The 20,637-nt window shown below is 40.2% G+C and overlaps 1 protein-coding gene across 1 annotated transcript; it reads right to left on the bottom strand.

Moving 5' to 3' along the window:
- Positions 1-199: 199 nt before the first annotated feature.
- Positions 200-7,902, bottom strand: UBE2B (ubiquitin conjugating enzyme E2 B). Its single transcript, XM_005523503.3, has 6 exons — positions 7,790-7,902; positions 4,682-4,762; positions 3,942-3,967; positions 2,832-2,921; positions 1,542-1,630; positions 200-766 (listed from the first exon to the last, which is right to left on the bottom strand). The coding sequence occupies exons 1-6, from the start codon at positions 7,831-7,833 to the stop codon at positions 638-640; spliced, it is 459 nt and encodes a 152-aa protein (XP_005523560.1). The 5' UTR covers positions 7,834-7,902; the 3' UTR covers positions 200-637.
- Positions 7,903-20,637: the final 12,735 nt, after the last annotated feature.

Below are 20,637 nucleotides of genomic sequence, written 5' to 3' on the forward strand. Positions count from 1 at the left end.
TGTAATTGACAACTACCAAAACATCTCTTCCTCATACAACTGAGGACACACAGAATCAAGGCAAGCCATGGTGCAGAAGCAAAGACATGCCATGAAGACAGTTGCATTGTGGATTAACTTCTCTGTTTGTAAAGTGCAGGCTATCAATAGCATGGACAAAAAATGAGCCCTTGGAAAAAGATAGAGTGAGAGCAGAATGTCTTGCACTAAGGTTATGTATTTAACAGTTTTACATTAAATATTCATATATAAAAACTTTTTTAAGTGCTTTTCCCCAATTTAAAAATCTAAAGAATTCAAAAATAAGGCATTCAATATTTGAAAAAGTACAGATTTACAAAATGTGTATATTCTTGTCATGAAAACTCCACACCAACATACACTTGGAAAAAAAAATACAAACAGGATATATTACAAATTTATGTAGCAATAACTTAGTTCTTACCATGCAATAAAAAGGATGTTAATTGAGATACACAAGCTTTTAGCTTTCCCTAAACTGGAGGGCTTAATTTTGTTTGCAAATGAGTTTTTATGGAAATTCATAGAACTGTGGCACTTGAAATTTCTGGTAGCCTTTCTATTGAGAGTTAAATTGTACATAATGATTATGAGGATGGAGAGTAACACAGCGCTGTTACGAATCATTCCAACTTTGTTCGACAATAGCTGAAACTCTTTTCTCATATTCACGTTTGTTCTCCTGGTAAAGTTGTGCTGCCTGACTGTTTGCTGGACTGTTTGGATTGGGTTCATCAAGCAGAGACTGGAAAAAGGGGAAAACATAATGTGAGACAAACCAACATATTTAAATCAGGAAAAAATAAATTTATTTTCAAGTCAATGTGTTTCAGAGGCAGACACGACTCAGAATGGCCCGGTTGAAAAAAAACCTAGTTAAACTCATGGTTAGGCACCCCTAATTATACTGCTGAACCTCAAATTACACCCTGCCTAAGCATCAGTGCTGCACACGCTTGTAGCTTCACAAACCAAACAGAGACAGTTTGCACTAGTCAGCACTATGGAGCTAACTGACTATTTGGTAATTACATTACTACTGTCATTCAGGACTGAAGAGGGGCTTAAGATGTCTCCTATAAAACATCACTGTTGAAAAATTAGAGCAATCGCAAGGAGCAAAGGAATTGTGCATTTCCACTGTGCCAGGGCATTTTTACTTATTCCAAGTATTGTGTTTCAGCAATATTGTCCCTTTGAGGGCTTCACAGTAAAGTTAAATATTTCAAACAGTGAGGCAAATTTCTGCATCTGGTATCCTATCTTGAGTAAAACCAGTTAAAAATGAACACAAACCAGTCAGTAACTGCTTTCCTGTGCAAAATATATAATGGCAGTTTTATAGCTCAGAATTAGTAATTATGTAGCACCTTTGCCTTTATCTGATCTAAAACGAACTGCTTAGCTCATAAGGATTTGAAGTTCCCCTTGATACCTGGCTATCCCCATAACTGAGTTGTGAATTCTGGAATAGAGACCAACAGTAACAAAATTATTTGTTAAAACAGATGCAAAGTTACCTGAATTGAAGTTAAAATAGATGAAACATCGTATGTTGGACTCCAGCGATTCTGAAGAATATCTAAACATATGCTGCCATCTGCATATACTGTAAATACAACACAGATATCACTTAGAAACTGTCAGATTGATGGCACTATACAAGTCAGATTTATTGTTCCAATTCAGTCTGTGCTTCGATTAATGCTTTAGGAAAGAGGACAGCATTTGTCTCACCAGCTTCTGGGGCTTGACATATACTTTGAAGATTTATTACTGAAATTAACAGAACACCTAAGAGGGAAACAAGGAAGGTCTGAAGATTATGGCATTAGCACAGGAAGGGGCAGACTTGGTGTCCTGCTCCTCCAGTGTGACTGACCCATCTTGTCACAGTGGAGAGGTCTCCCAGACAGCAGTGAGGCCTTCACTGCAGGAGTGGAACCACTCACAGCCATCACACCCCGAGCACCTCCTGCCCCATTTTCACACATCCTACACTCACTATAAGAGGCACCAAGGCAGACAGTAAAATATATGGGAAAGTGCCTGAAATCCTGTCTCTGTCTGGATACCTATCAGTCTTAATGGAGTTCACATGAACCCAAGACTCACTGTTCAAACTTCTACACCCTTGTCCTCCAGCTTGTTCCCAACAAATTACAAACCATATGGCAGAGACAAAGTGGCCTGCACAGTATGTGAAGCATAATTTCTACAGAGGAGCAGCAGGCAGGGTTTCTTCTGCATGCATGTACTCAGCAAAACCTATCAGTGCTGGGGGAGGAAGCACAGTGCACACTCATAGCTGCCCTCATACTGAGTTTGGGTCAGATGCCTCCTCTATGACAGCATCTGAATTTTCCTCCCTGTGCTAGTCCTGGCTGGCACAGCACCAGACAAAAGCAGGGACTTTCACCTTTTCACCTGGCAGGAGTAAGTAACACTTGGCTCCATCAGTTCCCTGCAGCTCATCACGTGGCTGCAAGACACGGCTGCTGTTAAATGGAAGGGGGCAGGAATCTGCAGCCAGAACTGCCTCTTTAAACCAACCTAAGTGCAGCTCCTGCTGAAAATACTCACAGGCTTTGCTACTGAGGCTACATATTGATTAGTAAGAGGCACATAGCTGTTTCTTAATAGCATCATAACTCTTAATTTTTCATCAAGCAGTTTCTGTCCTAGACATCTATGTAGGGGATGGAAATACTTAGGGGAAGAGAGATTAAGCATTCTGGAGCTTCAGAGAATGCATGATCACACTGTAGTATTTAATGAGTATTACAGCTAAATAAAGATGGTTTACTCACCATTTGGATGGAACATTTTTGATAAAAACCTAACAGTTGGAGGCTTATTTGGATATTCTTCAGAAAATTCTATTACTAGTTTAAAAGTACCTGTCCAAACAAAGACAAATATAATCACACAATCAATAACAAAAGAACATATCCACAAACACAGACAGCAAATTAATTTATGTGCTCCGTGATCAGTATTTCTCCTCACCATTATATAAACAAAGAACACTGAATCTGATTGCTTTTCATGTATTTCAAGTGATTTGGGGAACTATGTTTAGAGTGATAAATCCAGCAACATAGGTTGGGTAGGACCTTGGAGACTCACCGTATACATGGCAAAGGCTGCCATATCCAACATTATCCCACTTTTCCATGACCCATGGGTCCATGGACTTGAGTGACTTTAAGGCATTTCTTTAAGAAGGTATTGTGGTGCCAGCAAAGAAACACTGGAATTTCACAATCTGCAATCTCAGTCTTTGGAGCTCGCAACTGATTCACTGAAAACCTTTGTTATGGATCAGTGAATAATTTACTGTAACTCCTCCAACCTAACACAGAGAAAAACCCATCTGCTGCCAATTACTGCAATAATACTATAATTATTAAACTCATTATTCCTCATATGCCTAAGGGAGGCTCATTACACACTAGCTTTCATGTTTATCCACAAATTTGGGATTCCCTCAACCTCACCGAGTTCAATATTGAGAACAACTCAACGTTTTTCACCTGTTCTTCATTAGGAGAACAGTGATGAATCAAACATGCAAAAAAGATGAAAGAGAAAAGCTTTTGTTGAGCTCAGCTAGAGATGTGCAAACACACCTGGTGGTGTCAGGCCAATAACTTCTGCTAAAAGCTCTTGTGTGTATGTACGAAAAAGCCTTGACAGAAGCATTGCTTCGTAGCTTTCTAACCAACCATAAGCCAGTGTGACAAGACACTGCTTAGATCATGATAGATATTTTTACAGCCAACAAGCCTTACTCCTTCACTTACTTGGTTTGTTTCAAACGACACACAGATAGCATCTATTATTTTTCAAAAGCAGAACAATGTTAGTAGTGACAACATTTATTAGAATGACAAAGAATACAAAAGTTAGCAACTTACCATCTTCAAAAGGTGTCCCTTCTGGTCTGAAAGGTTTTAAAAACAAACTCCAGTTAAAAGTGATCATTACCTACTTCCACATAGGCACAATAAAAGTACACCTTCTTTCTCATCCTTCCCAAGATATAGGTAGAATCAAGAATTTAAATGCTTAGAGAAGCATCCATAGGCAACCTCTGAGAGCTTTGCTGTATCTAAGACACTTCCCATAGTTACTCTGCTATTGGGGATATCTACTTCATCATCATCCCAAACATTAATGTATGCCTTTACGTGACTAGATTGGAACAAATGACTAGATTATTAGCAAGCACACTTTAGTTTTATGTCAGGATACTAAGCCACTTCCACAGGATATGTAATGTAACTTCCAGAGAGATCCTGGACCTTTGTTCTACTAGGATTCAATCCAATCACTAATACATCTGGATATAATGGCTGAGAACATGTGGCACTTATGTACTTTAAAGAGGAATCCTGCTTTTTTATAACACAGTATAACCTATTCATTAAGCCACATGCAAGCTTTATTCAATAAAAAAGCTGAACAAATTTAAAGTTTAAATTTTTGCCTTCTTAACCATTCTCCGTTATCTGGGAAAAGAGATTTTTACCATAACACTTAGCCAATTTTTAAGTTTAAGGTGTTACATACATGAAATGAGAATAACTGTACAAACAAACAGGTTGTTATATTTAGCCCTCTGATACTGAATTTCATAGTGACCAAAAACTCTTACCCAAATATAACTGCATTCCATTGCATTATATTATTCTCAGATGGTGCACCACTGACACCCACAGGAGGGTCTTCCTGCAATCTAAGAATTACAAACATAGAATGAGAAGTCATATATATGAAACAGTTCCATCTGCAGATATAATTTACCAGTAATATCCACATTTTGTAAATATTTTCTCATTCCAGATCAGAGAACACAGAAAGCATTACATGCAGATTATCAATGCTCTGAAAGACAGACCTACAAGGCAACGCACATCAAGATTATCTCATGTTTTACACCAAGACACAAGGGCACAACAGATCTGATTAAGTGTTCAGGGAGCAAAGGACTAACTTTAAGAATTACTTATAGCACCATGGAGAGCTGGGATTTATGGTGCTACACTGAACCATGAGAGAGCAACTGCTTCTGGCAGCCACAGTGAAGAACAAGCTGCAGCCACAACCAAGAGCTGAAATCCAAGCAGTGACACACACACAGAGCAATCTTGCTGGGACTCAAGGTAAAGGACTGTCTGTGAAGCTTTTCCTGCACACCCAGATCTGTGTGTGAGAAGTGGCTAAATTTGGTATAAGGCTATTTTGACTGACAAGCTAATTGTTTCAAAAGGGAGCAAAGGGGAAACCTGTGTGCTGGTCCCTCTCTTACAGTCCCACAAATGTGTTTATCTCTAAAGTAATCATGGGAACATTTTATATTATTTTTAGTTCCTTAATCCTTGGACTAGGGAAAAGCATGTTACTTACTCAAAGCTTCACAAACTGGAACCAGAAATATGTACTGCAGCCAAAAGGCGGGATCCAAATGCCCCTCTCTGCCCATCATTGGATCCGTATTAAGGATCACAAGACCCTGAAGAATGTACACCAGTGGACCCCAATCAATCCACCTGATTAAACCCCCTCAGTGACAGCTCCTACTCCCCTCACCTATTTTGCCTCCAGAATTACGCAAGAATAGGGAAAATGTAGTGACAATCCTTGTCTCACAAAAAAATTTTGAGTGTTACCATGAGGTTTGATAGTATCAGAGCACACTTATAAACAAGTCACTACAACAAGCTCTGCAGACCAAGGGACAAATTCTAACTAAGTGCCATGTGCAAATGCAGATTTATTGAGAACTGTCAGCAGCACAGCCAGGCAATCCTCCCTGCACTTGCACTGCCTCAGCCTGGGGTAACAAACACCACATACTGTCCAAGGATGCTGAGCAGTGGCACTGCCCTACAGAGCAGCCCAGAAGCTGCTCAGAGCCCCTCTGAACTCTGTGTTTACATCTCTGCTCTTTGAGCACACACAGTCCAGACAGCTGAGTATCAACAGCATAAACCACCTACTATTTTGGTCAGGGAAAGCAGGAACAGGACTTCTTCCAACGTGACAGCCAGGCTGCAGGCCAGCAGCAGTACCTGAGCATTAGCCTGACAAATGCATCTGGGAGATGACTTTGGTTTTTAGATCAACTTCAAAGCACATGTGCACCCTACTTGTGACACAGTCTAACTACAGAAAGGATTTGGCAAGGACTGCAAATAGGACTAATCCTGAAAGTCCTAAACAGCAGGTATTAGTACTCCTTTTTATCAGCAAAATAAATAAATAACCCTTTTTTTTTTCCTTTTGGTTTATTCAAACAAATTGGAGGAGGTAAGAAATCTGCTGAACTGTTCTCTCTTCATTGCTCTTGACAATCACAGTATGCAAAAGCAGTTTATATTTAATGAAGGGAATCAAGAGTTCACAGCTCACTGTCTGTAATTTCAGTGTAAAGTACAATAATATAAGAAACAAATATATAACTTGCAGCACAGAAGAGCATATCAAAACAAAAACTGACATGAAAAAGTTACATAAATTTTGGAATATCAAAGTTGCAATAAATATGAGAAACAGATTTGATTTACTTTGTTATATTTTTTCACAGCTTTAGAGTCTTCTCTCCAGTATTAACTTCAAAATTATTAAACCACTCCTTGTAGGAATATAAAGGCATAAAACCCACATCTGACTGCAATATTGAAAAATTAATTAGTCAGCCTGAAAAAATTCACTGATTCATCTGTGTAACCAAATACAATAAAAAGTCTGAATATCCTGTTTTGATTTGAATGGGAATCAAGGAACACCCACTTAACAAACACCAACACTCACATAACAGCAGGGGAGGGCTCCACTTCCCAAAAACCTCCTACTTCTTCTAGATTCACGAATCAGGCTTTCGTCGCTGTTGCTTTACGTGCAGCCACGTTAAGCAACTAAAATACACGTCAAGTGTTTACTGATGTGTTTTCAGGGGCTAGTATAACATAGCTATGCTAAAAAAAGTGACAATATAAAAGCTGACTCACCTCCAACTACTCCTGAGCGACCTAGTCTGGAGAACTCTTACTGAAAATATTACAAGGGAACCCCCATCCTTTTCCACACTCTAAATGCGTTTACGTGTCAGAGTGGAAATCATTTATTCTAGAGTCAGTGGTTCAGTCATTAACATTTAAAAGCGTGCAACTAATAACTGCTCCTTTAGCAGTTGGCATGTATTTCACAAGATTCCTCACGACTGCAAACTTGAAACACAGTATCACGTGCATAAAAACATTAAAGGCCATTTTGGTTCTTATTACAAACGAAGCGTTCGCTAATTTTATGCGCTTCTTTTTCAGGTGCCTATCACAAAAAAAACTTATTTTCAGAGCGACCCTCCGACCCAACAGGCCCGGAACACTTGTGAATTCTGCCTGAGCTGTTCAAGCCGGAGCCTGCGGCCCCCGGAGTCACCTGGCGGCGGGGGGGTGCGGGCCGGACCCCGGCCCCGCCAGCGGGGACCCGGCCCCCGGCCGCGCCCGCACCCCACCCGGTTCCCCGGGAGCCCGCGGGCACTCCCAGCCGCCCTGCTCCGCGGCCACCGCTCCAACTTTTATCCTCACACGCCCCCAGCCGTCGGCGCCCGGGCGAGGCGGCTCGAACAAAGGCGGCGGTGCCCCCGCTCCCCCCGGCACCGCCGGTCCCCGCGGGGCGCGCCCCTTCCCCGGGGGGCTCAGTGCCAGCCCCGGGTCCGGCACAAAGGCGCGGGGCAGCGGTGGGTCCGGGCCCCGCTCACCTCTTGAAGTCGCGCATCAGGCGGCGGCGCGCCGGGGTGGACATGGCGGAGCCGCGGCGCCGCCTCCCGCCCCCGCCCGCTGCGCGCCCGCACAAACAACCCGCAATGGCGGCTCCGTGCGCGGGGCGGGGCCGGCGCCGCGCGCACCATCGCGCCAGCGGGGGGGGTGGACCGCACCATCCTGCCGCCCGGGGGGCGCAGGGAGGGGCGTGCGCGCGGCTCAGCGCCCGGCGGAGTTTGGGAAGAGGCGGCGGGAAAGGGCCCGGGAGAGAGCCCGGGAAAGGGCCCGGGAGTGCCGCACCCAGGATCCGACCGGGAGAGGGCCCGGGAAAGGGCCCGGGAGTGCCGCACCCAGGATCCGGCCGGGAGAGGGCCCGGGAAAGGGCCCGGGAGTGCCGCACCCAGGATCCGGCCGGGAAAGGGCCCGGCAGTGCCGTACCCCGGGTCCGACCGGGCAGACAGCAGCGCTGCCTCACGCTTTCGTGAGGTGGGATTTTTGGGGCGGGTGGGATTTTCTCCTTTCCAGATACACCAGCTCACTGTGATTTAAGTGAACTTCTGCAAAGTACAGAAACAATTACTCGTGGTCAGACTACAAGGTTATGCATTCAGATTCTTCTATGCAGTGTATTCAGCCCACTCCCACTCTGCAATAACTGGATGTTTTAAAAATTTAGTTCTTATAAAATTTTAATTAGCGATAATGGTTCATTTTGCCATATGGGTTCCTCAGCATCTCTTGAAGTTCCCTCTAAGTACAGACTGCTTCCTGGATCTCAGCCCTTTTTAAAAATCCCTTTACTCCAACAGACAGAGCAGGTCTCCTTGAAGTCGTGACCCAGTTCTTACATGGAGTCTTGGAAGTTATCCCTGAACTAGGATTTGTGTGGTTGCGTGTTCCTCCCTGCTTTTCTTTCCAATGATTTAAGGAGGTCAAAACAGCATGGGACTCATAATGAAATGACGGAAATAAGCACTGTCTGCTCCCCCTGTCCATTCCCTTTGCCTCCAGCCATCCGGCTGGTGGAACAGCATCAGCCCAGGGTTTAACAGCACAAAGCTCAGTACTGCTTTCTCACCAAGTTAGTGCCAGGCCCTGCTGCAGCAGCACCACTGACTGTCTTATTTAGAAGAAGAATTTGTATTTCACACAGTGTGGGATTTAGCTCTGCAAAGATTTACTCAGAACACTTTTATCCAGTGTCCCACCTTAGTGAAAACAGTCAGATGCCAAAAGTGAGGAATTCACACAAGGCCTGGTACTGCAGGGGAGCAAGCTTTTCCAAAAAGCTTGGTGATAGGAAACTATAATACCCCAGCCACTAAAACATTATTCACCACACTAGTGAGGAATGGTTCCTCAAGCAATCCCCTCCTCCAGACTTTCCTTTTCCTCCTTCCATCACACGTTTCCATTTTTCATTCCACTGCTGCTTCTCTATCTTTATCCGCCTTACATTTAGCTCCTGCTATCTTGGAAGGGAGAAAGCTATCTGTAAAAAACAATGCAAGCTTGGGCCTGTACACAAAATAAAGGTCGCTTAACAACATGAATTAATTCAGTATTAACAGGCACTGCTTCAGAGCCCAGACCGGGCATCCCCTGTCCCCAGGGCAGCTCTCTGCCCTTTGAAGCCCAAGTCACCCTCAGCCTGTGCAGGGAAATCAACAAAAACCAAACACCAGCACCAAGCTGGAGCTGAATCTGAAACCCTTTGTTGTTTCCACCTGGCTTGGGAACTTTTTCAACAATATCTCATCAGGGACAATATTTCTTGTCCTCTGACACCACCGGGGAACAGAGTATTGATGTTAGCTAATGGAATATTTTAATCCTACCTGGCAGTAGTGTGTAGTTGGTAGTTTAATAATAAATTAAAAGCTTTTTTTTTTCCTCTGAACAACTAGATGCAATTTCTGTTCTGTTGATTGCATGGCACATATATGTTTTAAAATTAATATATCCCGAGCTGCTTTCAAAAAAAATCAGTCCCAGCTAACAATAAAAGAGAGGCTCTGGCCTTGCAATGGTAGTTTAATATGTCTCAAAACGAAATCTGCACTAAATATCCACTTTAGATTTGTATCTGCTGATAATTATTTCCAGTACTTCCCTTGCTTAATCAACTGAAATGCATCACTGCCATTATAATGTCACTATGGGCATTTTAGTTCAAATGTTTTCAATTTTTCATGGACTTGTAACCCATTGACTTCCAGAGATGAGTGGAAGCAACAGTTTCAACACTAACTTTGTCATTTGCTCCCTGGAGAGGTTTTTTTCTGTGCAACCATTATAGCTATCCACTGTAACAGTGCTTCAAACACTTGGAAAAAATCCTTACACAGTCTGTGGTCTAGAACAGAAAGTAATACGTTCCTTCTTAAATAATACTGAGATGGATATAACAACTTCCTGATCAGAAAGCTGTTTCAAGTTCAATTTTTTTTCTATTTTTTTAAAAAAATGCCATTTGATATGGTATTACATTAAGTTAAAGGCAATATTTTACAGCACATTTTATGTTAATGTTGAGTAAGTACTAGATGCTCGTGCAGCATTTCACAAAACCAAACTACTTCTAAGGTAACTTAGATCCATCAGAAGATGATTTGTGTGAGCTGGGTGAGTTCCTGGTGTCCTCCCTGGGTGTTTCTGTGGTGCTTCCATCCCACAGCTCTTGCCTGTGCTCAGCCCCATCAGGCCATGGGAAAGGGAAAGCAGAGCTGGCTGAGAGGCTTCTCCCAGCTCTGCAATTCCTGGGCTGTCCTTGGAGCTCACAGTGCCCTGTCCCAGCTTCCCCAGGTGGCCTTTTAGCCAGCAGTGGATTGCATCACCTGGCTCTGCTTCCCTCCCCAGATCCCCAGGGCACAATGGCCATGGAATGGGCAGTGTATTTATTATTATGTATTTATTGTTCTGTGCCATCCCCAAACACAATGGGGATTATCCACAAGTATTTCCTCTCAAAGACATTTCAGCATTGTGGGGGTGCAGTAGAGAGATTTCCCCTAAAAGCTCACTTTGGGCTTTTAGACCTCTGCTTGTAAAAAGTCCACAAGAATTTTAGTCTGGACATAGACCAGGTTAGATTTTCTTCTTGCCAGACACACAGCCCACTGTGATTTAACTGAACTTCTGCAAATTACAGAAACAATAAGTTGTAATCAGATTACAAGGTTATAAATTTAGATTCTTGTTTGTATTCTTTCTTCTATACTTTATATCCATCCCATTTCCACTCTTCGCAGTTTAAAATGTTTAAAAAATTTAGTTCTTACCAATTTTTAATTAGGGGTAATGGCACATTTTGCCATATGGGTTCCTCAGCTTTCCTCCAACTTCCCTCTAAATACAGACTGATGTCCTGGCTCTTGGTGGCACTAAGGAGACCTGGCACCAGTGAGAGTGTAGCCCTCCAAAAAAAGGGGGTGGGGGGGAGGGAGGGTAATTAAAATAACAGATACTTTTATATTGAGTTAAAAACAGCTTTGTAGTTAACCTAACACTGCTTCAAATAATCAGCAACTAATAATGTAAAAATTAAAAGGTAAATGGACCTCAATATGAAAAAGTATGTTTTTACTGTGATTCTTTTAATAAGGGAGTTCTTATCTATTTATTTATTTTTATTACTTTATTTTTTATTTATTTTTATTTTATTTATTAGCTTAAATGAAACACATTCAAAAGGGTATTTTTAAGCTGATGAAAGGAGCTTCTCCTTTCTTTGCTGTATTCCTGGTGTAGCAGTATTGGTTTAGAGCCTGAAGATGCACCATGGGAAGTAATGTGGTAAAGTGTGTTTGAATATTGGAGGAAGGCTGAGCGAGCAGGAACAAAGACTTTTAGTGTGTTTTCAAATTAATGACAATCTTTAGTTAAGCAAATTACAGTTTTTGTTATCAGCCTTTTAGAGGAAGTCTCTGTGAACTGAAATAAAAAGCCATGGTGGAAAGTGTTTTTCTTCTTTTACCAACAATGATTTTATCATAAACTTATTGTTAACCTGATTCATGTATTTAAGCAGAAAGAAAAGACTTCACTTAGTATTGGAATTTATCAATCATGCAATTCTAGATGAGCTTCAGTGTTATTTCCATGGATTGGATAACAAAGAGCTTAAAAAAACCTTTTCCATTTAGAACAAGCAATTGAGTACCTTCACAACAATCATGAAAGAAATCATGGAAATATTAATCATAAATAAAATTTTATTGCTTCTAGAGCGCACCTTTTCTTTATTGTTGTGATTTGTCATACAGATATCAATTATGTTAATTCTTTATTAAGAACAAGGGTTAGTTTTGTAGTTTAAGACTTCCAGCTGGTATGAAATTATCTGCAGAATTGGAACATTGGACTGGATGATTGAAGGAGAACTTGGGTAGCTGCAGAGCTACTCCAGAGAATTTGGACCCTTCTCTGAAATTTGGAAGAGCTAAAAGTATTCAGTACTTTGCATTCCCACATTGTCCTTCTCCTTCACTCTGTCTCCTCTTTTAATCACTTTTGGTTTGTCCTGCTGCTGATGGGTTGTGTACTGTGCTGAAGTCTGTACTGTACTGTGCCAAAATCCTGCTCTCTTTTGCTCATCACCTACATTAGCAGTTGCTAATTGCAGTAGGATTAGGACATTGATGACTTTGGGAAATGAGGGCGTTCTGTGCCTCGGAGTCAGTTCTGATGTAGCAGGAGGGTTTTTGCAGTCCATGCTTTCATGCCTTGAGTACTTTTAAAACAAACAGAATCTGCTTCTTATTAAACTGTATTGTTTGGTTTTGTTGGTTTTTTTTTTCTTTTTTATTTTTTCCCCATCCTTTGTTTTACCCCATTATTTCATCTGAGAATATTTTGCTAACACAAAGTGGAATTACTAAACTTTTTGATTTGAGTTTTGCTTAAACATGAGGTGCCCCGGTGATGTTTATACAAGTTATGTGGTTATACAATGCTACAGAGCTCCTTAACTGATTTCAAAAGTCCCTATGCATGAAAAATATATGTGTGGAGTTTTTTGGAGGGGGATGGCACCTCTAATTCAACTGATATAGAAAAAGTAGTTTCCTGCACATGAATTTCTGGACACAGTGCCACATTAGCAAAAAGAAAATAATCATATAAAAGCTGAATTAAAATGGTGACATGTAGTGTGCCTACATTTAAGGTCAGAGTTACCATTATGTTCTGGTTCCAGTTTAGTCAAAGCAGTGCAATGTTTATCTTTAAAAATTGCACTGTTAATGTATAAACCAAACAGCAGAGTTGTTTTATAAATGTGTAGAAGATGGTAATCTATGTTATTCCCAGGTAACCTGTGCCTGTTTGCCCTACAGACGGTTTCCTATATTGTCCATATCAAAAACATCCATCAGTGCTGGCACTGGGCCGCTGGATGATCAGTAACAAGGGCTTTCTATGGAGCAGTGCAAGAGAAAATGCTGGAAAAGTGAGGAAGCAACAATATGGAACTTTGGAGACATAGCATACGTGGTTAACAACGTGGTGACTTGGAAGTTTTTCCCAGTGTGTACTTAATTTCCACTAAAGACTATATTCTGCATTTTGTAAAATTCTGGTATTGTCCACCTACTATCATGAAATTCTGTAGAGGTTTGGAACTGTGGAGAGAAAAGTCCTAAGTCATGCTCTCACTCATGCTTTAGATATTGATTAGTAGTAGTAGTAGTAGTAGTAGTAGTAGTAGTAGTAGTACTAATAGTTATAACAACAGTACCCTGCAGTAGTTATTCAGGCAGTGCTGAACTATAAACATGGAGGTAAATGACAAGCCAGGATAATTCCCTTAGTCTCAAACCTCAGATACAATTTATAGAGCAGAAGAAGTCAGCAGGAAGGATCTGCTTTTACATATCCTTCTTCTCTGAAAGGAAGCACAGGGAGGAACACAACAGTGTTGGATATTTGGATTAATTTCATTTTTGAAGATAGTAGGCTTTTTGATTAGAGATTTGGAATGTATTCTACCAATCCCCACATGGATGCAAAAAAAATAATATGGTATACAATCTTTACATCTGTTTTAACCATCTGATTTATTGTCTGTTTGTAATGTCTTGTTTGTCAAGCTGCTGGATAGGATACTTCCAAAAAAACCTTGGAGGTTTTTATAGAGCCCAAGATTTTCAGGGATGGTACTTCCTGAAGTTCAGCATCCTAAAAAATGCAATGATAAGGTTTCCCCTTTCCCCCCCAGCTCACTGCCTTACTGGAAATGCTATTTCCTATTAGAAAACCCACTTCCTATTAGAAATCCCAGCCAGTTACAGTCTGTTACCACAAAGTCATATGGGGAGTTTACAGGGTTTAATTGGGTTGTCCACATAGGAAGAATATGGCATATCAGAAATTGTTAATTAGAGAAGTTGGGAATTTCAGGAATGCCAAAGAGATTCAGAAGTGTAAGTGCCAGTCCACAGTTTTCTAAGTATTTCAGTTAATTTAAATTCACTGATGTTATAATTACTGTACTCACTGAGATGCAGTTGCAGATGTTAATGGTTAAAAAAAAGTGTTCTGTTTAGACATCGAATTTTGTTTCCCCTGATGTCAGTGAGATTGGGAATGGATTTAAGTTTCGCCATTTCCATTAAGCAAAATCAAAAATCCAGTAGGCAATTTCTTTCCATAAAAAGATTAGAGAGAACAGATGGAGGAAGAAAAATCTAATTGAGATGCATTTTCTTTTTTACTAGCTTGCTCTATTTCATTTTTAAGAACATACCTAAAATGTCTTCTTCCAAAAAGAGAGCTTGTTCATTAAGTCTTCAAATAAATGACAAGCAAAATGTTTTTTTACAAATCCAGAATGCTCATGGTTATACCAGACATTTTTAATAACTGATTAACACCACAAAAACTCAAACAAAATGGGTGAAGCACTCTGTTGAAGACAGCCCAGTGAAGCTTTCACCAGTAGCAGGCTCTTCTGACTCATTTCTTCTATTGCAATAGAAAATGCAGTTGCTGAAGAGGAATGAAGGATCTCATTCATTTCTAGGGGACAGGGAAAAGGAAAAACCAGAGGCCAAATTTTCCTCCCACGGTTCAATTGCAGAAGGGGTTATTTCTTCTCTCTCTCATTCTGTCATTCCAAATCTCTGATAGTTGTAGTGGGATGTGTTAAAATCTCCAGAGTCATTGATTTTGTTGATGATGGATTAACTTAGACAGATATGTTTTCAGAAGGTGTTGAGTTATAACAACTGTAATATATTTAACTCTTGAAATGAAATGGAGCTTTGGAGAGAAGGAAGGGAAAGCAGTTTATCCATTAGGCTACTTAGTTTCCTCAGAAGTTTTTGTAACTCTTCAAAATCCTTCACAAATATTTTGAGAGCTTTCAGGAGGATTAATTTTATTTTCTCTTAGTATGCTCTTTTGGGTTTTTCTTTTCCATGTAAGATGAAACCCAGAGACAGCATAAAGGGACATTATAAAGTGTCCCCCTTCAGAAGTGGCCACTGCCATCCAGCTGTGGTAGCTGGAAGCTAAATAGAAATGGAGGGATGGAGGATGTTCTTTCAGAATGAGGACATGATGCAGGAAGTTGGTTTCTTCCTCTGACTTTAGAGGGGTATTAGTCCATCCATTTCAGACATCAGATTTATTTGTGTTGGAAGCATCTGTATTTTCAGAAAGTCCTTCATATGACTCAAATTAGGCAATAATTAAACTATTTAATCAGATGTTTCAAACTATTTGTGGAATATAGGGATTCTACCTTTCTCATGTGGGCCTTTTAGTTTAAGAAGCTCTAAGACTAAGAAGCTCTAGTCTTAAAGTTTGACAATATCCCTCAGGTATGCAGAAGAGGAACGTATGGATGTGGATATGGTAAAATCAGCTCTGGAAACACTGCTGGCAGGGAGTCTGAACCCACGTGAGCTGGGCTGAAAACCCATTGTATCTTCTGACACACTCAGAGAAGATCTTGCACGTTGGAGGAAGAATCTGTAGTCAGAGATGCTGCACTGTCCTGGCTGCCCAGAAGTTTTAAGTTGATGATCTTATGTGTCTAATTTCCTACTCCATGCTCAAAAAGTGCATGACTCTAAGAACTCCAGGCTCTGTTCATTAGTGTGAATCACATCCACAGAAACATAAAGGGTAGGGCAGCACATGTAAATGCAATTTGGAAATAAAGATACGACTGGTTAAAGAGAGGTGAAACAGCCTCAGCAATCCTGACAGTCCATTCATAACCTCTATCTAGCAAATGAGAAGAGTATTTTGGGAAAGTCCTCAGCCAGCAGAGTCCTCCTAGAGGGAATAATTTCTCTGGTATAATTTAGATAAAACTCTGGGGCCCTTACCTACCCTAGAACTAGGAGCTAAAATAATAACTCACCTTCCACCCACCCACTGTACCAATTCAGAACGATGAGCCAAAAACTGTGAACTAGGTTACACAGCAACAGAATAAGGCCTAGACATCCCAGATGTTACTGAAGTAGGTGCAACGACAAAAAAATATGAGATAATATAAGTAGAGAACAGACACTGAATAGCACTAGATGAGAAGACTCTTAATGACCTGATGATATTAATTTATGGATTATCTAATGATATGAACAGATGTCAGTCTACCTATGTACACATTGGTAAACTGTTCCCATAGAGCAAACTGTCCTTGGTTTGTTTTGTGTGTGTTTGTGTGTGTGCAGTAATGGAGAGATATTCAGAGGAGCCCAAGAATGTCCCAAAAGATCCCCCAAAGCCTGTATTTCTCTGCAGTTCCATAAGATCTTTCAAAAACATTGATTATTTGTTCTCTTACACAAGAGTAGACTCAGAGACAGTGGTCACATCTTCACTTTTCTGAGCCTGCTCTTCAAAAGACATAATTTTATCATGGAAAAGCAACAGATTTGGCTCTCTGCAGAGTGCAGAAACCACACAGTGAGCAGTGAAAAAACCCCATTTTGTTTACTCACCAAAACAGAGGGTAAAGAAAACTCTCCAGTTGAATAGCAGATACCATGCAATCACCTTTTAATGTATAAAGATGCACATGTATAAAGGTTGTGGGAGCTTAGGAAATGTAATTTCTGTCTTTTAGCTTGTTTAATGCTTGGCTTGGCCACAAAGAGGTTTTTACAAGAACATCTATACAGCACTTGGTGTGACACTATTTTAAAATGTTGACCATTTTTCTGACACCCGGAGGACACCACGGTGTGATACAGCATTAAGCATTGTTGTGGAGTGATTTCTCTAAAAAATCCTCGGTTTCCCCCGTGTTGTGCAGAGCTCGCCAAGCCAGCAGGTGTGGCTGTGGAGCCTTTCGAAATCCATGGATTTCTTCCATCAGTCCCGAGGCTGCGGAGCGATGACATCTCTGTGCTCCCTTCTAGCGAGGATACTCCAAAAGCTGCGGGTTTGCCTTCTCCCTGGGAAATCCCAGGGAACTGTAAACACCAGTGTGTTTGGCCACGTCTTTTACACTGACACAGTGTCGGGATTTTTGCTGCAAAGGAAAACTATTGGTTGTGTCCTTTGCTAACAAGCTCCATTTCTAATGCACACAATTGCCATTATCCTTTCAACAACTCATGAAGAATTTGACTCTCTGAGTTGTTTAATAGCAAATTTACTTTAGATGCTGGCATATGGTTCAAGAGAAAATGTTATTTAACATAACTTAAAACATCATCATTTGCTATCAGATTCTTACCAGACCTGAGAGCCAACTTCTCACAAGAAACAAAATCAAATTCTCCTTCAAAGCACAGAGTAACAGCAGAGATGTAGAACTACTGAAAGACGAGAAATGCTGATTTTAATGCCTGTCAGAACGGTGCAGGATTTGGGAAAGTGAGAACTGCTCTTCTTAAATATTTATTGCTGCATAAAATTGTTATTGTAATTACAGCCCACTGGTGATTTTAAGCAGCAGCATGAGAAACATCTTCACTTGTTGAAGGACCTTCCAGGTAGGGATATGAGACACCCTTTAGGGGGCTGTGCACTGTTATAGAATATTTCTCTTGCAGATGATCCTCTGCTGTTTTATTCCAGATATGTTAAGATAATGCTGGACTGAGTGTTCCAGCTGATGTTTTGTCATAGTTTCCAAAAATAAAAGAAAGTAAATGAAGGTTGTATGAAAGCAGTTGTGATTGTGGAGTCAGCAGTTGCTGAGCTGACTTAACTTGAAATAACAGCCACTGAAAAAAACAACAAAATTTGGCTCATAGAAATTTCCTGAACTGGAACAGTCAACAAGATTATTTTTAGTTTAGGTTTTAATGTTTTATTATTTAAAGGGAAAACAATTGCCAGATGAAAAACATTCTATCTTGTTTCAACAAAAGCTATTTTCTTACATGTTAATCTTTAAACAACAAATTTTTACAGGGTATGGTTTCTCAACTACCTCTGTTTCTGAAGTTTTCCAGTCCCAGCATCATTAACAAAAATAAAGCTAATGTGAAAAAGTGAGACAGGACATTTTAGCCAAAAGCTGGTTTTGGTGTAGTTTTATAGAGAGGTAAGGACATGTTTGAGTCAGGGGTCCAGCATTGCCCAGAAAGCCTCTTCACTGCTAAACACTGATTATGAGCTATAGTTTAGTGAGCAGGGTAACAGACATGAGTAATCAAAAATATTTATTTAATATTTTTTGTTGTTAAATAGCTGATGTTTAAATATAAACAGTGAAATTACCTTTTAGATTCCTTAGTCTAGTTTTGTATCTGTTTATTCTGTATAATTAGAGGGCAGATTTAACTTTGGCTGCAGCCTTTTATCCCAACAACTAAACGCATTTCATTTGCAAGTGTTCTAAACTATATTTCAAAATTATTTTAAAACAAATATTTGGTACAGCTTGATCAATGTTTCTCTTGGCAGCAGCTCTGCCTGCTGCAGCCCAGAGTCCTGTTGTTTCTCTCCAGTCCCACATCTTTCCCTAAGTTGTGCTGGCATAATTGCATGTGGGTTTGCACGGTGAACCCAGTCAAAGACCTGATCTGAATTAAAATAACCTGACCAAAGATGGGTGCTTTGAGCTTGGATCCTCCTCCTGCCAGAACTCTCATGGAGATGTTTTGGCACCACTGGGATTGTGGCCTGGGGAGGGACACAGTAAAAAGAGGGGCAGCTTCACCCTGTGGAACCACAGCCTTGGTTTTTCAAACTGAAACCCCAACACTGACTTTGGCTCATTCAATATCTAAAGAAAAAAAACCCAACCAAACAAAAAGTAATTACATAGCTGATACTGCAGTCTTGTTTTAATTCTGTTTCTCCAATATCCATGCCTAAAATAACTGAGTGTACCATGAATTAATGGCATGCTACAGGGATTAGTACACACAGAAAACACATGAGGAATCAGCACAATAACGTAAGAGTAGGGAAAGCATGCAAACGTGCATTTCTGGGAGGAAGATCTAATTGAAGAGCATAAATTGCAAACAAACAAAAAAGCTAACAGAAAATTAGTAGGTATTTTATAGTTATCCTTGTGTTTTCTGCTACCAGCCCAGAGTGATGGTGGATCAGCAGCAAGAGAAGCGTTACACATTAACTGCTGAGTCACCAAAGCATGACCCAAGATTGTAACTGAGCATAAGTCACCTATAGAGGCAGTAAAAGAAACTGGAACTAAGAAAATAGTGGGGATGAGTTAAACTGCTGTTCCACATGTTTAACTGAAACTGGAAGGAGTTTGGTTGTACTGAAAATGCATTATTGGAACTGTCTGTGTTGTGGGGGCTCTCTTGTCCATCCTGTATTTTTGAGGGAAAGCAATTTCTGCTTGACCATGATGTTTTCTGGTATCACTAGGTGTCTGTAAAGTATTTAAAGAATCTTGCTGAGCAGCAAAGTTCATGCAATAAGGACACTGGAAGAGTTAATGAGTTGTGAAATCTAGAAGACTTTGTTTATCACAGGAATTAGGATGCCAGTTCCAGTAACTCTTACAATCAATTTTCCTATTTATTGTCACATATTTAAAATTTTTCATTAGCGTTCCCCTGTTGAATTTTCCAGCTGGTCACTGATATTGCCAGGAAAAAAAAGTACAAGCAATTCAAGCTGAATAGTTAGGACATAGTAAAAAGCTATGAAAAATCTGGAGTGTTAAAAAATAAAGAACCCTGTTACATTTAAATTTAAAACAAATATTTATTTTATTTTGTGTCTTTAAAACACAGTAACTATTTAAATTCAGCCATTACAATATAACATTTTGAAATATTATCAGTTTTGCGTATTTCATGGCAACTAAAACTCACACCATCAAAATTAGGACAATTTTGGTGCAGCTTAATTTGTCCCTCTTTATTCTTGCATTGTTGATTAAACATAAGCACTAGGATAGTGCTGCCCTGGCTTGTGATTAGGTGTGAGCTGTTACTATTTGTGAAGTGTATATCCTGCACATGGCTTGAATTTACCAACACCAGGCTAGTACAGCCCCACGCCCTGTGCTCAGATACTGGGAGGATTAGAGGAGATTACATCCAGATTTAGATGCCAGGCTATTTTTAAATGCTCTTCCTATCCTAATGCATTTTCCTGTATAATCCTATCTAAAATTTTATTTTGAGGTTCTAAGGTAAGTAGGGAACTGGGGGCTTAATGTCACCAAATCCAGAAAAAGCTTCCTTGGGCTTGAGGTTAGAGCTCAGAAAAATAGATTTCATTCACTGGATCTCAGCTCAGAAGAAGGAAGAACATACCTTAAAAATCCCAGAAAGAAAAACAGTATCTCTGAGGTAAAAAAAAAAAAAAAAAAAAAAAAAAAAAAAGTGAAAGGGAGCTAGCAAATCCTGCAGAAATAAATTATAATATCTTTTCCATTTTAAATGATCAT

This window comes from Pseudopodoces humilis, chromosome 17 (genome assembly GCF_049639895.1).
Source record: "Pseudopodoces humilis isolate 2021_Gansu_Grassland_sample_001 chromosome 17, ASM4963989v1, whole genome shotgun sequence".
Classification (NCBI taxonomy): Eukaryota; Metazoa; Chordata; class Aves; order Passeriformes; family Paridae; genus Pseudopodoces; species Pseudopodoces humilis.